Source organism: Mercenaria mercenaria, chromosome 8 (genome assembly GCF_021730395.1).
Source record: "Mercenaria mercenaria strain notata chromosome 8, MADL_Memer_1, whole genome shotgun sequence".
Classification (NCBI taxonomy): domain Eukaryota; kingdom Metazoa; phylum Mollusca; class Bivalvia; order Venerida; family Veneridae; genus Mercenaria; species Mercenaria mercenaria.
In genome coordinates this window covers 72112286-72137414 of record NC_069368.1, presented here as the reverse complement: position 1 = coordinate 72137414, position 25129 = coordinate 72112286, and the positions used below count along the sequence as shown (strand labels likewise).

The following is a 25129-nucleotide window of genomic DNA, read 5'->3' as shown; positions in this document are numbered from 1 at the left end:
TTCAACATTCTGGGTCAAGTGGTTCTCTAGTTATTGATCGGAAATGGTTTTCAATGTTCAGGCCCCTGTGACCTTGACCTTTGACGGAGTGACCCCAAAAACAATAGGGGTCGTCTACTCCAGCAGCCCTACAACCCTATGAAGTTTGAAGGTTCTAGGTCAAATGGTTCTCCAGTTATTGCTCGGAAATGAAGTGTGACATACGGACGGACGGACGGACGGACAGGGCAAAAACAATATGTCTCCTGGGGAGACATAATGAGAGTACATTTGTGAAATCTAACCAGAATATAGATAAAAGTCATACTCTTTAAAAAATAAATTTATTTTGCACAATTCCCACATTTTATCTGATATAAAGGATGCCCCTAAGCTGGAACAACTGATACGGGGACTGGAAACCGGCATTTATCTTATCTTATGCTGTCGTCCAATCGAAGCGTATGCCCTAGGTTATTCTGCTATTACTCAAACACTTACGCCTTACAGTTTAACTCGTCCTTTCAGTGAAAATCTGGGAAAGCATTTGTTGAATTTTCTTTTCTTGAAAACAAAAGTTCTGCCATGAAATTATTGCCTGCATCTGTTTTTAAATGGAAAATATCTACATTAATGTTACTTTTCGCCCTGTGAAAATGGCTAAATCTAGACTTGTCTTACCCAGAGAGAAATATGTCGTTTTTTACATGATATTTGCCTTGTTGATTCAGAGTATTTAGAACAAAAAAAATAGGACATATTTTAATGAAAATAGCAAGTCGAAACCGTAAACTGTTGCCTGAAAATATTTGTTTATGATATTGCTCTGTTCTTCACCATTTAAATGCGTGTTAAACCTAGATGATTTTCTGCAGTTTTATCTAAAAGTTCGGAATACTAAATGTAACTTCGTTGTCGGCCTTTTTTAAAAAAATATTGTTATTTTAATTTAGATACATTGTATTTTTCACACATCAGTTTTAAGATTAAATTTATTAAACTAATTTTTGGAGTTTAAACAACAATTTCGTTTGAAACATTCCCTACGTTCAAGAAGAATGTTTGTTTCTGTATGTAGAAATCTGACATTATAAACAATAATTATAATTATGGCTCTACAAGATTAAGAAAAGTGTCAGCTTTCTGTTATTTTCCATTTTTTTTATTCAAATCTAACAAAAATCGGCCCTTTGATAAAGGTTTGAAGTTACGTGGTAAAATATTTCTTCAGGGAAGTGAGCTCGAGTTAATTCATAATAATTAAGCATATCACCACATGCAGTCGCATGCTGTTTTTGCTTCAGAATCCCTTTAGATCAATCTCTGATATCTAATTATCGCCACTTAACATGTGACTGGTAAACCCTTTGAACAATGTGTTATAGCTCCATGATTAGCATGAGGTAATATGCTAATTACACGCTAATCGATAGTGGCGAAAACAAAATATCGATCGCTAACGACTGGTCGAAATTTACAGGTATGGACGACAGCATAATACAGTTAAATGTATTGATTTATACGGAGTTTCTACTCCCCGTATTAGACCTTCCTGCCCTAGGCAATAAACAGTTTTTCCATCATAATTAACATACTGATAATAATGAAAATATTCTCAATCTTACTATTTTTCTTTTGTTTGGTTTTTTAATAAATTAAACATTTTGAAAGTTTTAAAAATTTTCCCCAAACCTATTTTTAAGCTATATTTAAGCAAATATTTTAAAAAATTCTTAAAGTGGAGTGGCAAATATACAGGTGTATTTGAAGATATTATCTAGTATCATTTTTTCCAGCAGTGGAATTTTTTTTAATGTTTTTATATCGCATACATAAATGTGTGCTCTTTAAATTAATGGAATAAACATGAATGATCTCAACAGTATATGACACATGCCCCCTGAAAATGCTTGGTATAATAATAAAGTACTGAACAGGCCATAATTCCTGAAAAAATAATGGGACATTTCTTTTTAGTGGAAACTATATGATGAGTGAGTACACTATTTGATGTTACTGTAATATTTCAAAGTGTCCTGACCACTAGAATTTTTGGAATGTTTTGACAACTAGAATTACCACTGGAATTTGTACTCAACAATGCCCACACCACAGATTTAATTCAATGGCCAGCTTGTCAGTACATCTTAATCACAGTACTGTTGAAACTCAGTATCTTGAATTCCCAAGGATCGAGCATTTGACTTTCAGACAACCAAAATTTGACATGTCTGTATACAGTCTAACCTGTCTTAAGCAGCCAGCCAAGGGAAGCAGACAATTTGGCCGCTTAAGCCAGGTGACCACTGATCAGAGGTGCAACCAGTATATGTATTTTTCTGACCAGTTTAGCCTTTAGGCCTATTTCTTTTTCGGTTTTCTATTTTATTTTACCAGGATACAATGACGTGCATTTGCCTTCGCAATACGAATGGTCTTCTTAGCAGTCTAAAATTCCGGCATGGTTTTTTTTACAACAAAAATTGTTACAGACAATTTTCCAACTTCAAAACAATTTTGTTTACAATTTTCGCCATATTGGTAACGGAAGCTACTCTCCGCACTTATTGTCTATGCTAAAATCTAAGTTTGCTGTTACGATCCGTAAAAGATAGAGTGGTTTATATTTTTTCAAACATAATTAATTTCGTATAAATTTAATACTAGTAGTATTTTGATGACAGAAGTATAAAAAATCACAAATATTATGCTACCAATTAGTTATCGATCAGTTTTAATTGAGAAGCTCATGTCATTTTGTTGTCCTTGTGGTGAAGCCATGCGAAACTTAGCAATCACATGCTTCTCAAAAATCAGGTATCTTCGGCGATTATCGCCTAAAAATAATTGGTTTCGGAAGAAAATTGCCGCTGAAAGGGGTCAAATACGGCAGTCGGGAGACAAATTCGGTGGACACTGAATGAAGTGATAAAATAGAGGAAAATCCATCGGGGGTGTCATAAAATGACCGCTGAATGGAGGTGACCGCTGATTGGAGGTGACCGTTAGTGCAGGTTAGACTGTATTTTTAACTTTCACTGTTTCAAACTGAAGATTTTCATTTCATAATTTTAGTGTTATGTAACAAAAAATATGACTTGTAAAATATCACCTACAAAAAACAAAGCTATTTGTTCCACCATAATAAAATGTAAAATAATCTAAAATCTCGAAGAATTATTCCACTTTTTCCCTTATTAATATTGTCACATTATTTTTCTCATGATGTAATGCATACAAAACTGGTATAATTTGGTAAAAACTATTGAAATAACATAAAACTAAAAGATTTTTGTTTTGTTTTACAGGTAAGATAAAAAATCTTTAACTTCTGATTGCCAGATTTTTAATTTTCATGAGTAGTGCAAATACAGTGCATTCGCGATGCTACGAATCGCAATTTAACGAAATACCGGTATACTACGAAAAGGTGTTGTGGACCCGGCTGCTTTCCTTCTTATTTCTATGTTACAGTGATTAAGCTGTGAAAACTTAGTAATTAAATTTGAACACACATATGCTGTACACTATGACACAAGTTAGTGGTTATTTTTTTCTCCTGTAACTATCCGATCGGATGGCATACAAGTCACACTTGCTCTGGTATCTATACATCTTAAACAATCACCGCATAAAATAAAACAATATTTAAGTCCTGATCGTCTGTATATTGTCGTTTTATTATACCAAACAATTCAGTAAAGGGTAGCTGAGGGTATCAGAATATGCAATTGCGATTTTTTTTTCTCGTGCAACAATGTACCCTGTATATGTTTTATGTACAGTGAATAAAAAGTGAAAAAAAAGAAACAACCCGTTTTACATTCTACATACCATCTGAGCTCAGATTCGAATAAGATTTGTAGTAAACCCAGATGTACATATAAAATTGGTATATATGTACTTCGATACGAAAATCACATGTTTAAATATCACAGGTTACAACGTGTAGATATTTATGTGTTGTATAGCGAAATTTCCTATGCTACGCTCGAACGAAAATGCGATATTACGAAAAAAAACGGCCGGTCCCTTGGCTTTTCGTAGGATCGAGATTGTACTGTATCAAAAGCATGCCTGAATTTAGTATTTAGACATAATGATACTAATACCACAAGTCTGAAACTTCCAAGTTAGAATATCAAAGAGTTTAGTTCGTCTGTGTAACACCATGGTTTCCAAGAACCTTAAGTTTATCTGGTTCTGGACCTATAGTTAATTTCAGACTGAGGTAACACTTTTGTAATGCATTGTCACATTCCTCCTTATGCTGAATACTGTGTACACCATAAATGGGGTTTACATAACCGTACTGGATGGAGAATGAAACTCCTTTTTAATAGTTGCTCCAAATAAGTCCAGACTCACTCAGATCTCCAAATTACTAAAATCCTTATATAGGAATATAGCCACTTCTATCAGAATTGAACCAGCATAGATAGACAAATAAAACACTGAGTAACACTAAAATATTTGTACCAGTATCATCTGATATCTCTGTTCACTTTCAGCTGGTATATAGTAATCCGTCCAAAAAAGTCTGTACTTTTACCAAACACGATTTTCATTGACACAATGGCTTTCCCTGAAGTGTTGACTTTAAATGTCTGATCAACAGTTAAGGAAAAATAATAAATTGTAACCTCATTTACTTTAGTGAGAACAAAGGATCATGGTTTTGACCAAAATGGCTACTTCATGGGGATTTCAACTTTTGAACATAATAGGTATGTGAATTTGATTTCATGGATAAGTTCAAACACAAACTCCACAAAATGAGTTCCCAGTGAATAATTAACACTTACCCTGATAAATTTCTATTATGAACTTGTCCATCTTTTAATTTGGACAGTACCATTAACTATTAAAAGGGGTGCTTACCAAAAAGATACTAACTGAATAGCGAACAGTGCAGATCATGATCAGACTGCATGAATGTGCAGGCTGATCATGATCTACACTACTCACAAAGGCAAAATCAATCATGTTCAGCATTACAATTTCACATTTTCTGTATAAAAATATAATAGGGTTATTATAACAGTAGCTCAATCTGGGATGCAGTATTCGACCCGAGTGGATTTTGCCAGATTGGCTCTCACGAGGCGCGCAAGTGCCGAGTGTGATCCAACCTTGCAAAATCCACGAGAGCCGAATACAAATTCCCAGATCAAGCTACTGTTATAATGACCCTTTTATTATATACCTTTACCATTTTGATTTTTGTTTTGCTCTTGAACAAAATCTTCAATGTTTATCGATATTAAATGGAACTTTAACAGTGAAGTTTTAATGTGCGCTATTTATAGAAATGTGTCAGGTCATGCATATAAATGAAAATAGTCTGGCAGCATACAATACGGAACGTACAATATGGAATTTAAAAGGTACAATAAGGAATTTTTGTCTGTCTGTTCATATTTAATTGTGAAATACAAGCCGAGTTTTTACAGAATTTATATAGGTATATAACAAGAGCTCGTCGAACATGAAATGCCCCCCTTGATGCATTCAGTAATTGCACAAGGAACAGAAATTATAAACTCACTGTAAACAAAAGTTCTACTGTTCTGGTCCAATCTGACCTTGACCTTTAACCTATTAACCTAACAAGAAATCACAGAGTGATCTTGGTTTTTGACCACTGAACCATTTTCTAATGTTCCAAATTTTAAGACTAGCTCAAGATCAAAATCAAGGTTAAAGGTCCATTACTAAAACCAGAACGAGTATTATATGAAAACCAGAGTTTGTAGCTGAGACTTCCTATTTACTGAAAATATGGCCCACTGCATCAGTTCTGACCAAATAGTCATGAATATGTTCAAGAATAACTAACACATAAACAAAAAATGTTGCCTATGTCAAACCGAAAGTATGCTTTCCGACTGCTTACGAACCCGTCGAGCATCTTCGGACTTTTTCGGAAGAATCCTCTGAAACGAGGCTATAATTTATAAATAGATGCAAAAAATATCATATGCCCAAACGATAACGTGATTTTTACAAACTTAGCAAATGGAATTCAACAATTTTGTAACTCACAAAAACTTCATTCTTATAATACAGGTAATATACAGCTATACTACTAGTTTTCATAAGGACAATTCAGGCCCTTCCCGAATAAAAGTGTTTTTACAACTTCGTCTGTAAACTTTTTCAGTTAATCTCTTTTCAGTATAATTTTAAGAATATAAATGAGTAACTGTCTTACACTGCAGAAACAAAGTATGATTGAAATTTACCTAAATACACTTAATCATGTACACATGGCTACATTAATTTAATAAGATTTTAGACATTAAACACATTGTCTTTGCCTAATATATGTCACTGTCAATTTTAAATTTAAATTTTGTACATCTCATATTTTTCGTGCAAGCCGTGCATAATTACCATCATGGAAATACAGTTATTTTGTTGCGCGTGTTAAATGGATATTAGTTTGAAACAATTTTAAAATCACGTGATCCCGAAGAATTTCCGACCGATTACGGAAAAGCGATAAACACGAAAGTAGAACAAAATGACCCCCCATGTCAGTCTAAGAAAATACAGAAACAATCATTTGTTTCTCTGTACATGTGTTGATTTCAAGGGAATATTGCAAGGCTATTGCAATGTTTAGTACTATATTTCAAAATGTGTAGTCTTTTTTTAAGATTTATGTCTATTCATTTGTCTTTATTTTGCACCTTTAAATTTCATTTCGGTACAAAACACTGTGCATGTGGTCCAAATTTGAAAACTGGCTTGAGAAATGTGAAAGTAGGTCACGAGATCATTTTTTTCAAGGTCAAAGTTCATTTCGGTAGACAGAACTATGCATGTGCTTCAAATTTGGAGGCTGTAGCTTGAGAAATGTGAAAGTAGATACTAGGTAAAAATCAATGTCAAACTTCAGTTCAGAACACAAAAATATGCATGCAGTCCAAATCTGAAGCCTGTAGCTTCAGAAATGTCACAGTAGGTCAATAGTGCAATCTCAAGATCAAAGTTCATTTCGGTACACAAAGCTATGCATGTGGTCCATATTTGAAGGCAGTAGCTTGAGAAATGTGAAAGTAGGTCACTAGGTCAAAATCAAGGTCAAATTTTATTTCCAAACACAAAACTATGCATGTGGTCCAAATTTGAAGCCTGTACCTTCAAAAATGTGAAAGTAGGTCACTAGGTCAAAGTTTGTTTCGGTACACAAAGCTATGCACGTGGTCCAAATTTGAAGGCCTTAGCTTGAGAAATGTGAAAGTAGGTCACTAGGTCAAAATCATGGTCAAATTTTATTTCGGAACACAAAACTATGCATGTGGTCTAAATTTGAAGGCTGTACAATGTAGCTACAGAAATGTGAAAGTAGGTCACTAGGTCAAGATCAAGGTCAACTCACGCCACGGTTCATCTTGCCACTTAAAACATTACATGTGATCCAAATTTGAATGATGTAAGTTGCAGACATGAAGATTCTTAGTTTTTCTCTATGTAAATCTATATGAACCATGTGACCCACGAGGTGGGGCCATATTTGACCCTAGAGGTTTAATTTGAACAAACTTGGTAGAGAACCATTAGATGATGCTACATTATAAGTATCAAAGCCCTAGTCTTTGTGGTTTGGACAAGAAGATTTTCAAAGTTTTTCCCATATAAGTCTATGTAAACCATGTGACCCCCAGGGCGGAGCCATATTTAATCCAGGAGGAATAATTTGGACAAACTTAGAAGAGAACCACTAGATTATGTCAAATACAAAATATCAAAGCCCTAGGACCTGTGGTTTTGGACAAGAGGGTTTTCAAAGTTTTTTTTCCTATATAAGTCTATATACACAATGTGACTCCTGGGGTGGGGCCATATTTGACCCCGGGGAAATAATCTGAAAAATCTTGGTAGAGGACCACTAGATTTTGCTACATACCAAATATCAAAGCCTTAGGCCCTGTTGTTTTGGACAAGAAGATCAGACACCTTTTAACTGTTCCTGGCAAATGTGACCTTGACTTTTGACCTAATGACCTCAAAATCAATAGGGGTCATCTACTGGTCATGACCAACCTCACTATCAATTTTCTTGACAATAGGCCTAAGTGTTCTTGAGTTATTGCCTGAAAACCATTTTATTGTTCCTTGTCACTGTGACCTTGACCTTTGACACACTGACCTCAAAATCAATAGGGGTCATCTGCTGTCATGACCAACCTCCCTATCAACATTCATGATCCTAGGCCCAAGCGTTCTTGAGTTATCATCCGGAAACAGTTTTACTGTTTAGGGTCACTGTGACCTTCACCTTTGACATACAGATCTCAAACTCAATAGGGGTCATCTGCTGGTGATGACCAACCTCCCTATCAATTTTCATGATTCTAGGGCCAAGCGTTCTTGAGTTATCATCCGGAAACAGATTGGTCTACATACAGACCGACCGACCGACATCTGCAAAACAATATACCCCTCTTTCTTCGAAGGGGGGCATAATAAAATAAAAGTTTCGCAGTTCATAATATTCTGTATAGAAATATAGATAAAAGTTATAACTTCACATGAAATAGAAACATGTTCAGTCAACATAGATGCTACATATATTAGAGTGGTAAACCCAAGTGACTTTTCAGTATCACTCATACGAAGGAAATCGCTCTATTCATGTATCATTTTTGTTTGTTATTTCCTTGTTACCTGGTGGATTGTAATAAGAGAAAGTGTTGGAGACAGAAAAACAAGTGTTCTCCTGAGCACAAAACCTCTGCCAGACTTTATTAATACTATCAAACACTTCATCAAATTCTAGTGAGAATGTTACCTACACATTTGGTCAGTGAAAGAAATAGGCGAAGTGTTTGAAGAAAGTATCAAGAATGTCTGGCAGAATTATGGGCAGTATATGAAAGCATGACTAAAGGATGAACAATATTGCAATCGTATGAAACTATATACACTCCCTCAAATTACCGTAGCACTAACAAATTTTACTAACTTGTAGTAAAATGTCAGTAAAAATATCAATTTTGGGAAAAACAACATGCCTGTACCAAACAGATCAATCTAACTTGGGATAAAAACACATACATCAACAAAGCAACTGGATGTAGAAATGAATTCTGGGATATGACACATACATCAACAAAGCAACTGGATGTAGAAATGAATTCTGGGATATGAAGGATACTTGTAGTGAATTATTATCTTCAGGATAGATGTCGTCTATTTTCTCCCAGTCAGAGTTAACATCCATCTTCCCTTCTAGCCAGCAGTCTCCGCCTGCGAAACCTCCCTGGAACTGAATGCTGACATCAACTGGTACAACGTCCCTCTCAAAGTCTATTGTAATCCACTGCGGTGAACCCTGTAAAAGCAAAATATCTATTCATTGATCATATTTCTACAGTGCATAATCATGTTATGTAACCCTCAAAATAGCAGCCATGTAGATCATCATTAGAGAAGTTCATAAACTTCTTTAAAAGTGCTATACAGTGACACACCCCTTGCTCCAGCTCTTCGTATGTTCCCATGCCTATTTCTACGTTATAATTGCTAAAAACCTGGAATAACTCCAGCATTTTGCTAATTCCATTGTGACCTACAGCAATAAGTGTTTTAGTGTAGATTTGTTTTTTTAGATTGAATGTTGTTCAAATCTCTTGTAGTCTGTGACCTGACATCTTTCATCTGCACCGGTATTTTAGAAATTTTTGTTCTCTTGCCAGTACTATTTCAAAGCTTAAGTACTCTGTTTATGTACATGTAGTTTAAATTCAAACTGCTTCACAGTCAACGTTTAACTCTGAGAATACTGTATCTGAATACAGATAAGAAACTTTTTCCAGCAGTTTCTCAAGTGATCTACAACATTTAAGAAGGTAAAAATATTGCAGTTATTCTTAATCTGGCAAGAGTTCCAACAGTAATGAATGTGATCGTTACTACGCTATTAACCTTTAGCTGCTAGAGGCAACAGATTCTGCCTTTGTGATCAGTGTAGACCAAGACCAGACCACGGTCTGCACTGTTCACTATTCAGTCAGTAAAGTTTCAGTAAAAAAACCTTCAAATAATAAATGGTATTGCCCAAACTAAATGATGGACCAGTTCATTTTAGAAATTTAGCAGGGTAAAGGTTAATAACATAAGACACAGTCACACCTGCTATTGGCTGTTATATTAGCAAGCACTGGCTGTCTTGATTTCCATCAAACATTTCATAATTAATAAATAGGCCTGAACATATAACAAACAACAACAGACGTCATCTGATAACGTCAAATAATACAAATATTTTTCAGGTTTGTTCTCAAAGGAGGTTTGGAGATAGCATCAGGGAGTTGGATACAGAGTTCATCCTTTATTGTTACAATTATCAACTGTAATATAAGATTCTGATTTCAATATCAGAAACAAATTGTCAGAAATATTCTATGTTACCTGTAACTAAAAATAATATACATTTTTTAACCTATGCAGGGAGAAGATTGTCTATATACAATATTTAATTCTTTTGCTCAAATAAAAATATGAAAACAGTATTTTTGATAACTAAATACAGTATCATTTTTTAAGTACAATGGCAGATTTGCCTCAAAATACACAGCTTTTTAACATAATTAGCCTTTTTATGGGCAGCAAAGGATGAAGAAGGTTTAAATTTAGCAATGCTTTAAAAAGGTTGCTTTTTATTAATAAACTAAAACACAGGACACAGATGCACCCCCCCACACCCCCCACCACAGACTGCACCAAACTCTAAATAAGCTTTTAGTGCAGACCATCTTCACATGTAGGATGTTCGGCAATAAGTTTGAAGCAAGTTGTATTCAGATAAGGTTTTTTATCTGAGCAACTTTGAATACATTTGTATGAAGAGTTGAACACACAAAATTTCTTCACTATGGCCTTTTATGTAAAATTAATACCGATAAAGGGCTGTGATTCTAGCAAACATAACCAAAGACAAAAGTCCATTATTTATGGTCATCTTCTCATCAACGTCGTTCATTTGTGAAACTTTTCAGCATATCCTTTATATAGAGCTTGAGGAGTTGGACAAACAAGATTTTTCTCTATATTCTATATAGCAAAACTATTAAAGGGCCATAACAGTGGTAAAAATAGTCACAGCTTCCTTTAAGGTCATCTGCACATCAAGCTTGTTCATCTGTGAAAGTTTTAAGCAAATCAGGCTAATAGTGTGGGAGGAGTTAGACAATAAAGATTTCGGGACGTACCACTATATGCCCCACCCACGCCCCACATAAAAGTGGAGGCATAAAAATCACCTGATCTGAATTCCAGCATGTGTCTTCATTACCATCCACCAGAAATTTCTTTCCATACTGCTTTACATCTCTGTTTAGCACAGAACTAACCCTACAATACAAAAGTAAAATATGTGTTTAACTGCCAGATTTAAACACTATTTTCAACATTTTTACTTCATGAGCAAATGAATGGAAGGAAATACCAGGTATACTGCCTGTGGATCTAACTCATGACCCCATACCTTGTAGATCTGCACTCTTCCTATTGAACTACATGTAAATGCTTCGTAGTGGGTTGGTTTTTATGAATAAAAGTGCATTTTTTTTCAACTTTATACTTATTTTGGCTGTTATAACAAAACAGTGAAAAGCAAATGGATGCAAGTTATTGTACAAAGCTAGTGAAAATCATCACACACTTGACTTTTCTCACTGCTTGACTCTGAATTAGAGCACTGCCAGTAAAAACTTTATAAAACTTTAAGTTAAAAAGGGGCATAACTCTGTCAAAATTCAAATCAGAGTTATGGGGATTGTTTCTCTTGGTGTAGACTTTAATAGTAAATAAATATTTTTAGTTTAAAGTCAAAAGCTTTGATAGTAACAGAGATATTTGACTTTATCAAAAACTTTATCAATGGCGACACCAACACTGGGGTGAGTGCAATAACTCTTCTTTTTTTGAAAAGTCAAGCTAAAAAGGTACCTTCAGTGAAATTTAGGGATATCTAAAATTTTAACTTTTAAAACAAGAGGGCCATGATGACTTTACTTCATTCACCAGAATTTCAGAACTTAAACAGGCTAGAACGTGTACAACTTTGGATGAGGACCATAATATACTCCTGTTGTCAAGTTCCAGAGGCAGTAGAATATAATAACATAAATATGTGTGACAGATGACAAACAGTTCAAACACTATAAGGATCTTAGGTCTTTGAAATTGGGTGGTAAAATACACACAGACAACTGGCTGAGTACATTTTGGAAGGTTTCTTTTACCTCTAGCAGCCCCTAAAAGCATGTGCCCACATATGCACAAAATTGGAAGCAGACTTAATAATGCTGCTACCGACAAAGTTTGATGAAGACACATCCGGTGGTTCATGAGAAATTGTTAAAAGGTATTTTAATCTTTAGCTCTAGTGGTCCCTAAAAGGGAGCCAAGGGCCCACATTTGGACAAGTTTGAGACAAGACCTTATAATGATACAGACTAAGTTTGGTGAAGATCCATCAAGCTGTTCATAAGAAGTAAATTAAATGTATTTTCTATTTTTAGCTGTAGTGGCCCCTAAAACCGGCCAGGTGTCCTGAATGATGCAACAGACCAAAATTGATGAAGATTCATGAAGCAGTTAAAGAAGTGCTTAAAAGGTATTTCTATATTTGGCTCTGATGGCCCCTAGAAGGGATCAAATGCCCCCATTTGAATAAATTTTGGAAAGGACCTTATAATGATGCTACAGAACAAGTTTGATAAGGATCAACCATGCAAATCATGAAAAGACATACTTCAAACCTTTTAATGATGCTAAAGGTCAAGTCTAATGAAGATCCATCCAGCAGCTCATAAGAAGCAGTCATTTAAAGGTATTTCTACTTTTAGTTCTAGCTGGTCCTAAAGGGGATAAGCATCCCAATTTAAACAACATTTAGGGATGACCTTAAAATGATGCTGAAGATGAAGTCAGATAAGATCCATTAAGCAATTCATGAGAAGAAGTTTTTTAAATGTTTTTCTATCCTTAGCTCTAACAGCCCCTGAAAAGAATCTAAGCTAAAACATTTTAACAGGCTTGATAGAGGACCATGCAAGGATGCTACTGACCAAGTTTACTGCAATTCTGAGCAGTAGTTTCTAAGGAGATATCATCTGAAGGAAAGTGTGGAAGACAGACTATGAGCGATCACAACCGCTTCAAACTTTGTGCTCAAGTGAGCTGAAAGGAAGATTTGCTGTTCTGAAGGAAAATAAAACAGAGTGATGTAATTTTTTTCCATGTGTACTATTACTTGCACAAACATGTAGTCACTGTCTTTGTGAACAGTTTAGTACTTCAACAGTGTCATTTAATAACTTTTGAATACTGTACTCTTCAGGCAAACTATTTGATCAAATTAACCTCTTTACCCTATGCTATGTACAGCATAAGATTGGAAATCAAACTCTAATTCTATTACAATCTTAGCTATTCAGAGTTGTCTTTCCTGCATTAAAGTTGGCTGTGTTGTCTAATATCTATATTCACTGAGAACTTAAAACAACACTTCATAATTTATGTAAACAATAATTAATTAGCAATCCTCCACATAATGATACAAGCACTTGCTGAAAACATGCTGACACATTTTATTTTATTGAAAACATTTAAATACTGGCTAATTTGAGACAGGATCTCTGTGCTATTTTAGCAGTCAAAACCAAAAGTAGAAATACCCTCAGTTTAAGCGTAACAGGAGACATTCAAAATAGCATTATATGAAAGTGTATCGGAACTATAAGTAAGTATATCGGTACTGGACTGATAATTTTTTTTTTTAAATCTTTTTTTGATTTAGGCCAGTAACTTTTTCCTCTGCTTCAATTCTGTGTTGTTATCAATTGCAATTTACAAAACAAAACTTATCTGCATATGAGCTAGATGTGTATGTCAAATTAGTAAAACCAGTGTATTTTTTTCTGTAAACTTGCAATTTATCAACAGATTTTGCTAAAATTTAAGTCTTTTGGCAGAAAAATATAACTCGACTAGTTTATGGTATTTCATATTTTTACATATGAGATATCAACAGAACTACATATTAACATAATTTTCTGAGATTTTTAATTACTCTTGCATTTTAGTATGGTAGAGTGCATATCTTTATGTTCAAGTAGGTATTTATGTACTTCTATCTATTTTAATGTATATTTTGGAAAGAATGTCAGAGTATTTATAATTCATATTCTTTCTTATATTTATCAAACTTGTATAAATTTATGCAGTGTCAATTATGTTAAAACATTCATTTTGCAAAACACCGTTTTTAAACTATGGTAATTCATTTCTTCATTTTGATCATTTTGCTATTATAAAATTGATCACTACCAAATCAAATGTAAGCCTACTCAGGTCCTCAGAAGTCCAAATATAAATAGTTTTAATCTATCTTCTCTTCTTTGTGCCCTCCCTTTCTTAGTAACATCGTGTTTTCTTTTACTCTATTGCCCTTTAGTATGTATTGATAGCATACTATCAAAATCTGCATGCTCCTATTGCATGCTAAATAATGTGATGTTACAGTTTTACGTCTCAAAAAGACATAGAAAGATGCGAAAAGGAGAAAATCTAGAGGGTTGTATCTAATTAATCTTATTCTTAACATGTTTAAAATTTATCACCCCTTCTACTTTTTCTATAGCAGAGATATAGTTCTTTATGGGGATATAAGTCTCTGAAATTTTATGATATTTTAGAAAATATATCAAAATAACCAACCTGATTAAGCTTATCTCATTTGAAATTAAAAACAGCCAGATTTAGTGGTGTTCACCCTTAAAAAATCTGCAAAATTTCTGTTTTATACTTGTTGAAATACAGTTATTAAACTATAGAGGTAAAGGTTTGAATTCAGGCTATTATTTGTTTACAGGTTATTATTCAGGTCTAGGATATCGAAATTTTTATAGACATTCTTAAATATATGGATAATCCATAAAAGAACAATAGTAGTAAATAGTTAATCAACCTAAATCTAAAGGTTTTTCCGTCTGTAAAATTTACAGACTGTATATATGGCTGAAATTGCAAATCAACTCAAAGCGCAGGTAAAAATGAATGTTTTTTCTTATTGCATGCATAGCCTATCATTAGGGAAAACTGTTAGGAGAGTTCCAGACACTTTGGATCCTTTATTTTTTCACATTTTGGAAAAATTCAAAGCCATCCATAATGATTGAAAATCAGAAACCACCTTCATTTATGCAATAAAAAAATTACTCAATAAATTATTACATTTCAACATGCGTTTTTGAGTTATTTGATATTTCAAAGATTTCATACACAACTTATATAAATTTACAGACTGAAAAATCTTAAAATCTATGGATTGTCGGTATATTTACAGAATAACTATCCTGACTAGACATGATACTACTATCTGAGGCAAACTTATAATGATAAATTTAGCAATTTCATTACACTTTTCAAACGAAAAAAGATAACCAGATGCCTCAGAAATTCCTAGAGGACAGGCTACTTATTCAATTACTGGACGGCCCAAATTTGATTCTAGAGGTACGGATCGGATCCGTACCTCTAGACAAGCGTGTTAGTGGTTTTCTAGGGGTACTGATCTCCTTTTTCTAGAGATTTAGGGTTATTTACATCTTAAATTTTGTTGAAAATGAAATAACAAAAAAGACTTAACCAGTGTTCACTTAAAACTTGGATCTAAATGGTTTACGGATACCAGCATTCCTTTTCTTTCAAAACCTAAATAACCGAGGAACTCCAAATGAATACACTGTTCCTTGCTGATTAGTTTATTGTAAAATAAACTGTTGATAACAGATTAATGAGTGAATCTAACCCTTGAATGAATTATATAATTTTGAAATTCAGCAGAAAAAAATAAAGTAGGCGTAATAATATGCACCTATTTATTTTGTTATTTAACAAGATATAATGATAATCCCCACGGAACTGATTGATTGTTTAATAATCAATTAATCGACATTAAGTAAAAGAAACTGTTTGTGAAAATGTCCCTTATATCTCGTAATGGCTACCACATGTGTGGAAAACATAAATTTATACCCTAAGGGTGTATTAATATGAATTTCTCTGTAAAACAGATATATAAAGGTAAAAGGTCTTGTTTATTATAGTGTCACCCCTATTGAAAGGGCCAGCCAATTTGGCTTATGAGACACCTTTATTGTGCATACCAATTACCTCCCAACTCCTACCACTATGCCAGGCGCGAGGCGGATAAAAGTCAGTAACCATTCATTTAACTAGCTCGTGGCTCACGAACCGGCCTTTTCGGAATGAGTCCCATGACAAACATCCCCCGGATGAACGCTCCCAAAGGGCTCGAACCTTCGACCTCCCGATCCCGAGGCGGACGCCTTAACCACTGGGCCACGGTGACCTATGTATATAAGTTGTGAAACTTGATTATGTATTTACACATTACATGTATGAATATTGTGGCTATAAATGTGCTATTGCAGTTTAATGTCAAATAAAATATATGTTATGTTATGTTATGTTATGTTAAATTATCATATTTACTTTATTTATTTATTTATTTATTTAAGTCTCGTCAGCATACATTAATAACATCACAGTACATATTACAAATGATAACATAAAACATATTGAATGCTGCCATTCATTACTGAGTTACCTGAGACTACATATCTTATTACATAATATAAAAATATATCATATAAAACAAGTTCCACATCATACTGCACTTATAAATACCAATATTACATGTTATCACAATCGGGTTATTACATACATGCCATATTTTCAGACGGTCAATTTTTGTCTCAACAGGGCATTTTTTAAGGGAGATTTGGGTAAAAATAAGGGAGACTTTTATTTGCTCATTTTTTATGCGCTAAATAGCCGTTTTCATGAAGAAATCATCAAGTATTCTATATTGAATTGATGAGTGGAGCCAACAGTTGTGTACAGAATGCATGATTATTACTTATAGCACTTTACTTAATCCAAGAAAATTCAGAATTCCATGAAAGATTGAACCAGAAACTTTGTTTTTGCTTTATGTGTTGATGCTTCTGCATCTGGAGAGAGTGATCTTTTTGACATGTTTAAGCGTACAATACTCAAAAGATTGCAGAGATATCATGTCAAAACAGTCTTTTAAGGGTAGTCATTTCTTTTCAGAAATGAAGTTGTTAAAAAAAAATGAAAGTCCTTCTTTTGCTCGATTGTCCATGTTAAGATTAAAACTACATGTATTTAAACTGGGAATTCTTCTCCTGTTAATTATTACAACATGGCAATTATATCACAAAGGAATGGCAGGCAATTCTTCGGGTAGTATGGACTGCAATTTATTTCATAAAATTCACTTATCCGAATTCATGTCTGTCCGAAATTCTGTGTAGTCCGGCATTAACTTGCCAATTTTTGTTAAATTGTAATTGATTTTTTGCATGTTGTGCAAGTATTTAAATTGAGAAGCATTAACTCGGTGTTAGCAGTGCTAAGCACTAACCTGTCTCATCCTCTGATGGCTCGATAAATATCGAGGTCAGCGAAAACGAAAGTACACTTTGGCAGGTGGCGGTAAAATGACGTAATTTTAAGACTGGTTTACATATTGTTTTGAAAACTACAAATCAGTGACTTTGATGGTATTGAATCAGTCTAAAATCTCCCATGCACATGTTTACAATTGCCTACGGGTAAGATTAAATGGTTAATTGTTTGGAGATGGTGACAGTAGGTGGTAAGATAATTAATGCCTCAGGCGTGTATCCCTCCATAAACAAGCTAGGGATTATAGATAACTATCAAAATTATGTTTCCAGGCTACTCGATATTGCATTTTAAGTATTTTCTAAAGGTCTACACTGGGTCTGAGATACGATTTTTCGACAGAGAATTTTTTTTTTTTTTATATTTTTTTACGGGAGGTTTTCATGTCCCGGCGGGAGACTGGGAGATATACTGAAAATACGGGAGAAAAAGGCTCCCGGCGGGAGATATGGCATGTATGTTATTACTATTATACTAAAGGATAAACATACAAATGTATACCCTCTAATTCTATCCCCTAGTTCATATTTACATAGATCTACTATTGTAATCTACATCTACATATATTTGATTTATATATACAATTAAAACTTGAATCCATTTCGCTAATCTTTTGTAGATAAAAACTGACATAAAATTTAGCTTAAAAAACTGAAATGCAAAACTGGCACTAATATGCAACCGTTAGAAAATGTGTGTAAGAAATCCGGTCCAACATTAATCAGATTAATGTTGGTTTGATTAGCAAAATGTACAGGGTCAAATAAAATTAAGTGAAAACATCATTAAAAAATTTTGTTTAATCTTTATATCTTTTTTTCTGCGTGATTTATTTGGTTTTCCTCGGTTATTTACCTTCTGAAAGAAAATGTAACAAATCGGGTGAACGTTGGTATCTGTAAACCATTTAGATCCAAGTTAAGGTGAATACTTTAGTCTTATTTGTTAACTTATTTCATTTTCAACAAAATTTGAAATGTAAATGACCCTTAATCTCTAGAAAAATGGAGGTCCATACCCCAAAAAAACCTCTAACAGTCTTGTCTAGAGGTACGGATCCATACCTGTGTCGGTTAAAAGCTATACATAGCCCAGTGATAGTCGGAAATCGACGGCTGGGTGAAAGATGTAGATGCAGATGTAGCTTATGTTAACTTGCTGAAATCTCTCCGACAATAAATAAATTTCGATTTGATTTGACCTCTAGAATCAGACTCTTTAGGTACGGATCCATACCAAAGATTGTCTATACTACCAGACACTTCCTATCCGCAGCGTCCGAATACTATGTATCTTGCTGTGAAACGCACGTTAACACAGAAATTGAAAAAAACGATAAAAAGTGAAGAAACATATCAAAAAGATAAAATGTGTGGAATCAGGTATAAAACCTTTTCAAAATAGCGCAAAAGATATCGAAAATTCTAACCGAAGTTGCGACACATTTATTTCGATGGGCGCCGCCATTTTTACAGACTGGTACTCAACTGTTTTTAGAAAATAGTAAAACCCGGAAAGAAATAGAAAAAGGGACCTACATACAAAAAATATTATGGTTATTTATTAAATCGAAACGCTAAATCTCGACATTGTAAATCGAAATGTTGAATAAGTATATATTACTTCTTTATCTGCAAAACTTGAACGTCTGTCCGGCAAAAGGTTAAAAACTTTTCATAAATATGACACATCTACATCGTTACAACCAACAATCGATTTCCGATTATGACTGGTCGGCGCTGCCAGAGGGGAATGACTGATTAGCGAAATCTACTTGGATTTCGCGAAATCTAATCAAATTAGCGAAATCTAGACATAAAATTTAAACTAATGAATATTTTTAAAAATCGTTTTAAGCTTTTATTAAAGATATAAATTTACTTGTGTATGTCAATTTTCAAGAAAAAATATTTATATTTAAGGTGTTTTTGAAGCGAAAAACGTATACGGGTCTAGATTTCGCCCGATTCTACATGCGCGGAAATCTCAAGTGTCGGGCAAAATCAAGATGTAAAATCTAAAGTTATGAATTTTCTTCCTAAATCTTTTTAGGTTTTTATTAAGCATATATTTATAAGTTTGCATGTTCATTTTCAAGAAAAAGTATTTATATATAAGGTGGTTTTGAAACGAAAAACGTATACGGGTGATGATTTCGCCAGAGTTTATATGGGCAAAATCAAGATGTAAAATCTAAAGTTATGAATTTTCTTCCTAAATCTTTTTAGGTTTTTATTAAGCATATATTTATAAGTTTGCATGTCAATTTTCAAGAAAAAAATATTTATATTTAAGGTGTTTTTGAAGCGAAAAACGTATACGGGTCTAGATTTCGCCCGATTCTACATGTGCGGAAATCTCAAGTGTCGGGCAAAATCAAGATATAAAATCTAAAGTGATGAATTTTCTTTCTAAATCTTTTTAGGTTTTTATTAAGAATATATTTATAAGTTTGCATGTCATTTTTCAAGAAAAAGTATTTATTTATTATACAGTGGTCGTCGCACTGGTCGGCACATACAGAGCAGGGATAAGAATCCGCCATAATGAAAAGCACATATAAATAATAAGAAAAGTCACTGTCTTTTCAACAATTAAAAATTCACATGAAAAGCCACTATCTTTTCAAAACTACTTTTACACACACAAAACACAAAAGTTTTAATACAGAAGAAAAACAATAAGTCACTGATTAATAAAAATCACTTTGAGTGCCAACAATTCATATAATGAATACTAGCAAAGAATGGGGAGAAATTTTTTACTACTTATAGGGACGTTTTCCAGCAGAATCGTTTGATATATAATTATTGTCCATTTTTGGTACAAGATCAAAGACATTCTTGCTTTAATTAGATTAACACAGTGATAATTAAAAAAAAAAAAATGATTTGTTAATCAAATTAAACTTAATCCAATTAGTTAAGCGGGGATAAACGATAATTCAATTAAAGGTGGTTTTCTCACACGTTTGCAAAGGTGTGAACTGCAGCAGGTAATCATTCGGTCAAAATTGTGCCGATCTATATCATCCGACAATTATTTGATTATTACATGTAACAAACAGTAATTATTCATATTTACAATTTATTTTTCATTAATATATTTCCATACGAAAATGGCTGTCTAAGAACTATATTGAAGTTATATGTTTAGAACGTAGCCCATTTTCTTAATTTCATTCATATTATATATACATATTCATATTATATATATATCTTAAAGAAGACTACGTGGATTTAGGAAAAAGGATTAAGTATCCAACTCATTATTGTCAAGATCATGTGCATCCGGGGACAAGTGGACTTATTAAATTACGCAGTGCTATAATTCATTGCTTTCAATCAACAGTGCAAAGGAGTATTGTCAAGCGTAAATGAATGAATGACTCGTTGTGGAGAAAGTTTCTTAAAATGTGTCTGTAAATATATTTGTCTTTTATGAATTTTGCATAACTACTAGAATTAATCATACTAAATATAAATATTTTTTTCTGAAAATAGACATGCACATGCAGAAATTTATTCTGAATAAAACTTTAAAATGATTTTCAAAAGATATCCATTACTTTCAATTATATGTCTAGATTTTGCCTGCCACATGATTTCTGCGCATGTAATCTCTGGCGAAATCATCACCCGTATACGTTTTTCGTTTCAAAACCACCATATCTTTAAATACTTTTGACATGACATGCAAATTTATAAATATATTCCTTAAAAAAAACCTAAAAGATTTAGAAAGAAAATTCATCACTTTAGATTTTATATCTTGATTTTGCCCGACACTTGAGATTTCCGCACATGTAGAATCGGGCGAAATCTAGACCCGTATACGTTTTTCGCTTCAAAAACACCTTAAATATAAATATTTTTTCTTGAAAATTGGCATACACACGTAAATTTATATCTTTAATAAAAACTTAAAACGATTTTTAAAAATATTCATTAGTTTAAATTTTATGTCTAGATTTTGCCTGCCACTTGAAATTTCTGCCCATATATAAACTCTGGCGAAATCATCACCCGTATACGTTTTTCATTTCAAAACCACCTTATATATAAATACTTTTTCTTGAAAATGAACATGCAAACTTATAAATATATTCTTAATAAAAACCTAAAAAGATTTAGAAAGAAAATTCATCACTTTAGATTTTACATCTTGATTTTGCCTGACACTTGAGATTTCTGCCCATATGGGAACTCTGGCGAAATCATCACCCGTATACGTTTTTCGTTTCAAAACCAACATATATATAAATACTTTTTCTTGAAAAATGTCATGCAAACTTATAAATATATTCTTAATAAAAACCTAAAAAGATTTAGGAAAAAAATTCATCACTTTAGATTTTAAAATCTTGATTTTGCCTGAAACTTGAGATTTCCGCGCATGTAGAATCGGGCGAAATCTAGACCAGTATACGTTTTTCGCTTCAAAAACACCATAAATATAAATATTTTTTCTTGAAAATTGGCATACACACGTAAATTTATATCTTTAATAAAAGCTTAAAACGATTTTTAAAAATATTCATTACTTTAAATTTTATGTCTAGATTTCGCTACTTTGATTAGATTTCGCGAAATCTACTAGATTTCGCTAATCAGTCATACCGCTGCCAGAGAAACAGTTGTTAAAGAAATTTAGTATATTACAGTATTAAAAGTAAAAGATAAAAGGACAGTATGCTACAGTTAAAATAGGACAGAATGGAAGAATTACATAGGGTTATTATAAAACCCGGCCCGGCCCGGCCCAAACCACGGAAATAGCCGATTCCGATTGTACGGAAACCACCGGAAACTTACGGACGGAAGGCTAATATAATTACGAATGGTGAAACCGTCATCTTAATCAAGGCAAATTTATGTGTATTTTATTTCATTATTACAAAAGTAGAAGCAAAGTATTTAATATTGATGATACGTATGTTTGATGAAGTATTGCACTTGACATAAGCAAAGACTTTAAATAACAAGATATTTGAATCACACTCATCATCATCATCATCTTTGATAATGGCAAGCAGTCCTGTTGGACTATAATGGCCATGCGTGGGGGTTAGTAAAGTGAAAGATTATCAAGCCTCCCAAGCTACTCAATCCACCCAGGAGGACATTGACAATGTGATAAAAAATAGTGCAAAAACCTACTCAAGCCCTTAAAGCCTATACATTGCATAATCTACTATGTACATGGTGAAGAAACAAGAGAGTTAGTACTGTTAAAAGATAAAAGCATATATGTACTGTCTAGGGGATGTGTGGTAACACAGTCAGTCCCGACTTAAACACAGCGTTTGAGTCAGCACTGACTAAGTGCACCGGCAGTGAGTTCCATTCAACTATTGTCCTAGGGAAAAATGAGTACTTTATGTAGTCAACTGATGAGTGTGGTATATGATATGCTAGTTGATGGTGATGTCTGGATGTTCTTAATAGTGGATCCATATATTGTAAAGGTATTATGTCAACAAGCCCATAATGTATTTTATGGAAGAGGCTAAGACGGATGTTCTGTCTTCTGCGCTCTAAGGACTCCCATTGTAATTGCTGTAGTAATTGTGTTACAGTACCCGGCGACTTTGAATAGTTGTTGGTAACAAACCTAGCGGCCCTCTTTTGTACATTTTCTAATTTCTGCTTGTCATTTAATTGATAAGGGTCCCAAACAGAAGCACAGTATTCCAAGGAAGGTCTGACTATTGATTTGTAGGCTGCTGCTTTAGTTTCAGGTTTGGCAGAATGTAGATTTCGTTTTAAGAACCCAAGATTTTGACTGGCCTTATTTGTTATTTTGCTAATGTGTGGAGACCAAGAGAGATTAGATGAAAGTTCCACACCGAGATAGGTAGCTTGTTTGACCTCAGACAAGGGTTGGCTGTGTAGAAAGTAGTCAGTCATGACTGGTTTAGATCTAGGTGGGGTAATGTGCATGATGTGGCATTTGTCTACGTTGAAGGCCATCCTCCACTTCCTCTCCCACCCTGCCAGTCTGTCCAGATCTGCTTGAAGGGTATGTGAGTCCACAGCTGAGCGTATTACTCTATAGATGATACAGTCATCAGCAAACAGTCTCACATCCGAACGAACACTGGCAGGGAGGTCGTTTATGTAGAGAAGTAATACGTTCGGCAGTCGATTTGTCATTTTGTGTACCGGACAGACAGGAGATTGCAGTTTACAGGATACTTTCAACAGAACTGGTCAAGCTAGTTAATGGTACGTCGTTATTTCACACCTAACGATGTGACACTAGGTTGTGTAGTACGGCAAAGGGGTCTGTACCGTGCACTGGAAGTATTTATAAAATTTGGTTGCCCGACCAAGATAGTGTTTTAGCATATTAAGTATTAATTTAATAAAAATATCTTGCCTTAGGGAACATATGAATATAAACACTCTTATATTAAAATTGTCAAAGATTTGCATTGATAAGTACACATTTTGCGAAAATCAACTAGAAATGTAAGTTTATGAAATTATTATTATACTCCTTTTGCCTATCTCGGTTGCGCAACCAAGATAGATCGAAAATAGACGAACTTCGAAGCTATGCGCTGTTTTCATACCTTCCATTTGTTTCAGGTTGTTGAAGTATTCAAATTTGAATATAAAACTATAAATTATATCAAAAGCTAAAAAAAATAGTCCACTTTTTACATTTTTTTTATATTAAAGGGAGGCAATTACAAAATTTCATAAAAAATATAAAAGTAAACATTTCCAGAAGAGGTATAACTCTATGTGATAATAGGTCTTTGTTCCTGAAATACAAGAAAACTGACAAAAATATCATAAAATGTTGCTCAAATGATAAATCATATGATTTAGCTTTAAACAAAACCGGGTGATATGTATGGAGATGATACCCGGAGTTACAGTAAGTTGTAGAAATGAATGAACTGGAGTATAAAATATGAAAGATCGGTCGCAAAGTTTCGAACCCGGACCCCCACCCCACCCCGAAACATGCCCGCTCAGTCTGTTTGAAACAAAACAATAAAGAAACAGTAAATATCTAATATGGATAAATGGGATGGAGTGATAGCAATGAACTTTCGTGTTTTAACAATTTACTGCTAACGTTATTTTTGTTTTTATGATTATTTAATTTTTGATTACTCTTTCTTTTATATTTGAAATAATACTAGCATATCTTTTTGACACAGAATTTAAAAAAAGCCCGGTCTGGTCGGACTACGAACTATTTCAGCCTATGCTTATACAACTAATGTTAACTTTTTTGTTTTTAAAATGAACATTTTAAAGCATGGATTACAAATGTGTGCAATTTAGATGTTAAATTATTATACCCCACACAGTGTCCAGTGCAATTTTCCCATTAGTTTAACTTGAATAATATATCATATTTACAAGCGTTTTTATATCTCGTGCGCAAAATCGTTATTTTCAATTTCTGCGCATGTGATATTATACAATAATTGCCTTTTGGTGAGGTCGATATGAGCCGCGCCATGAGAAAACCAACATCCGCGCAGTCTGGTCAGGATCCATGCTGTTTGCTAACGATTTCTGTAATCGCAATAGACAATGTTGGTTTTCTCATGGCGTGGCTCATATGTAGATTTATCGGCCTGATAAAA

The 25129-nt window shown here is 33.7% G+C and overlaps 1 protein-coding gene across 1 annotated transcript; it reads right to left on the bottom strand.

Moving 5' to 3' along the window:
- Positions 1 to 306: 306 nt before the first annotated feature.
- LOC123566109 (nuclear receptor 2C2-associated protein-like) lies at positions 307 to 19020 on the bottom strand. The gene is made up of 4 exons (XM_045359970.2): positions 18947 to 19020; positions 11253 to 11343; positions 9146 to 9322; positions 307 to 4586 (listed from the first exon to the last, which is right to left on the bottom strand). Exons 1-4 carry the CDS (start codon positions 18982 to 18984, stop codon positions 4464 to 4466), a joined length of 429 nt encoding a protein of 142 aa, XP_045215905.1. The 5' UTR covers positions 18985 to 19020; the 3' UTR covers positions 307 to 4463.
- Between the last annotated feature and the right edge of the window lie 6109 nt (positions 19021 to 25129).

Excerpts from the sequence above, each read along its gene's own strand:
- LOC123566109 (XM_045359970.2), bottom strand. The coding sequence starts at position 18,984 with ATGGCGGCGCCCATCGAAATAAATGTGTCGCAACTTCG. Across the intron at positions 11,344-18,946 it reads ATAAATGTGTCGCAACTTCG|GGTTAGTTCTGTGCTAAACA; the intron begins GTTAGAATTTTC and ends TTTGTATTGTAG. Across the intron at positions 4,587-9,145 it reads AAGATAATAATTCACTACAA|ACATTTAAAGTCAACACTTC; the intron begins GTATCCTTCATA and ends ACTGTTGATCAG.